The sequence below is a fragment of the Chionomys nivalis genome, chromosome 21 (assembly GCF_950005125.1).
Source record: "Chionomys nivalis chromosome 21, mChiNiv1.1, whole genome shotgun sequence".
In the NCBI taxonomy this organism is placed as follows: domain Eukaryota; kingdom Metazoa; phylum Chordata; class Mammalia; order Rodentia; family Cricetidae; genus Chionomys; species Chionomys nivalis.
Window position 1 is genome coordinate 56,679,564 of NC_080106.1, and position 2,742 is coordinate 56,682,305.

The 2,742-nt window shown below is 37.8% G+C and overlaps 1 protein-coding gene across 1 annotated transcript; it reads right to left on the reverse strand.

Annotated features, from left to right (window-relative positions):
• Positions 1-1,593: 1,593 nt before the first annotated feature.
• LOC130863807 (olfactory receptor 2H2-like) lies at positions 1,594-2,535 on the reverse strand. Its single transcript, XM_057754101.1, has one exon. It carries the CDS (start codon positions 2,533-2,535, stop codon positions 1,594-1,596), a length of 942 nt encoding a protein of 313 aa, XP_057610084.1.
• Positions 2,536-2,742: the final 207 nt, after the last annotated feature.

The following is a 2,742-nucleotide window of genomic DNA, read 5'->3' on the forward strand; positions in this document are numbered from 1 at the left end:
TAAACGATTGATTAAATATTTGCCAAAGTAAAAAAATAATCATGGTATCTTCTCATAATTCCTCTTGCGGCCAGCTTGGTTCTAGTTTACAAATAATAATCCAAGTTCAAAATATTTAATATAAAATATTTATGTCTTAAATTGGTGCAGGTTATTTGGAAAATCACAGAGTCAATGGCTACTCAAGGTACATCTGCACATATTTCATAACCAGTGCATTTGAGAATAGGACAAGTGTCAACACTCTGGATAAGAGAATATTCAGTTTAGTCATGATTTTACTTAAACTGAACTAGCAGATATGAACAGTAACAAAAGAGCAACATACATCTTTGTTGGAGGATGACAATAAAAGTCAAGCTTAATTTAGTATTAGTAAACAAGGCTTCCCCACCCAAGCGTTATTAAATAGGATGATTTTTATTTAATGTCTTTTATTGCCTTCTGAAGATGACAATCTCTGTAAAATTGATGGTTTTGTATTTTGTTTGTCATTCCCACTACATATGTAGCTCATAAATATCTGTAACATAGAAAATAAAAATTGGATAATGCACCCATTTATTAAAATATGAAATTTACAATGGAGGAAAAAAGTCTAACTCTAATCCCAAAACTGGGGTGGGTCACAAGAGACCAAACTCAAACTAAGGAATGTGGATTCAAACTAATGAATTTTAGAAGAACAGCACAAGGAATCCATGTTGGGCCTGGTTAACCTTGGCCGATGCTTTTGGATTGAGTAGTTTCAGGTGCGCAATATGTAAAACAGTGGTCATGAGGTACAAGTAACTCAGAATACAGACCATCAATTCAATGTACAGAAGTACACACACACACACACACACACACACACACATCTCCTATTAGCACAGGCGTTTGACCTCCAGCTGCCTGAGAGGCTGGTGCAGGATAGCAAATTCAAGGCCTGTTTGGGCAACTTAGTGAAATTTCTTAAAATAAATAGAAGGAGCTAAAGAGATGTCTCAGTGGTCTAGAGTACTTGCTGTTCTTTGAAGGATCCGAGTTCAGTTTCTAGCACCCATGTGATCCCATAATTCTAGGCTCAGGGAATTCAACATTCTCTTCTGGCATCCATAGACACCTGTGCACACATGGTATACATTCACGTAAATTCATTCATATACATAAAAAAATAAATATTTAATGTTTTTTAAAGTAAATAAAAAGATGCCTGTGGTGTAGTTCAAATAAAGTATTTGATTTATTTGTAGAATACTCTGGTTTTAAAATGAAGTAAATAGGAAGAGTTGAGATATATGAAACTTAGTATTGGTATTTTGTTTTGTAAGTATTGTGGTTCTTTCTCACAAATCACAAATCTTACAAATCTGTATTATATTGTTCAAGAAAATGACTATTAAAATAATTTATCTGTTATGTTGTGCCTGAATAAGCACTTTGAAGAAATTGCGGGTCTGTCTAACCAATAACTGATGAATAAAGTTAACACCACACCCCAAATAAAATGAAGTTATTCTTGATATTGGAGGTAAGCTACCTTAAGGTTTTGATCTATGATTGCTCTGTCTTTTCAAGTAAAGAATCAGAAGCATATGTTAGCTTCTTTAGTTATCTATGAGAACTCCAAATTCTCCACCCCAGTCTTACCACTGCTCCCTTTACCTCCTTGTTCCTTAGTGTATAGATGAGGGGGTTAAGAGTCGGAGTTATTACAGTGTAGAAAAGGGTGAGAAACTTGCCCCGTTCATGAGCATAGTGAGTCTTAGGTTGAAGATAGACACCTGTGACAGTACCATAGAAGAGGGAGACAACAAGGAGGTGAGAGGTGCATGTGCCAAATGCTTTCTTCTGCCCTGCCGTTGATTTCATCTTCAGCACAGACTTCACAATAGCAGCATAGGAGGAAAGGATGATGACCAAGGGTAGCACTAGGAGAATAACACTGGCTATGGACATCTGCACTTCATTATAGGTAGTATCTGCACTGGAGAGCTGAAGCAGGGCTGGAACTTCACATACAATGTCATCTACCACCCGGTGGGAGCACAAGGGCAATCTGAGGGTAGCAGAAGACTGGATCAGAGACTGAATCAGGCCAACACCCCAAGCAAGGACAGCCAGTTGCACACAGACTTTGGGGTGCATGACAGTTGTATATCTTAGGGGATGACACACTGCTACATAGCGGTCCACAGCCATGACAACAAGAAGAACACATTCGGTAGCACCAAGCCACAGGAAGATGTAGAGCTGAGTGGCGCAGCCATGATAGGTGATAATCTTATTTGGACCTCCCAAATTAACCAACATCTGAGGAACACAACTGCTGGTGAAACAAATATCTAACAAGGAAAGATTGGAAAGGAAGAAATACATGGGGATTTGAAGTTTTGGATCCTTCAAGGAAATGAGAATTATGATTGTATTTCCAGCAAGAGTCAAACAGTAAAAGATCAAAATGACCCCAAAAAGTACCTTCTCTAAATATGGCCTGTCTGAGAAGCCACTGAGGATGAAATTGCCATGGCTGTCATTACAAACTGTGGCCATGCTTTCTGGACAATTACCTCTTCAGGAGATGACACCAAAATGATTGTTCAAAAGCTTGTGAAGATCCTTACAAGCAGGAAGCAAGTCAGTGCAAATTGTTTGATTCCTTCTTACTTAAGAATATGAAGTTAGCCTGATATGCTTAGGGGAGAAATAATAGATTGAGTGAGTAGTCTAATACTTGATATCTGCCATTCATTCTTTTTA

Coding starts and splice junctions, on each gene's coding strand:
- LOC130863807 (XM_057754101.1), bottom strand. CDS start 2,535: ATGGCCACAGTTTGTAATGACAGCCATGGCAATTTCATCCTCAGTGGC.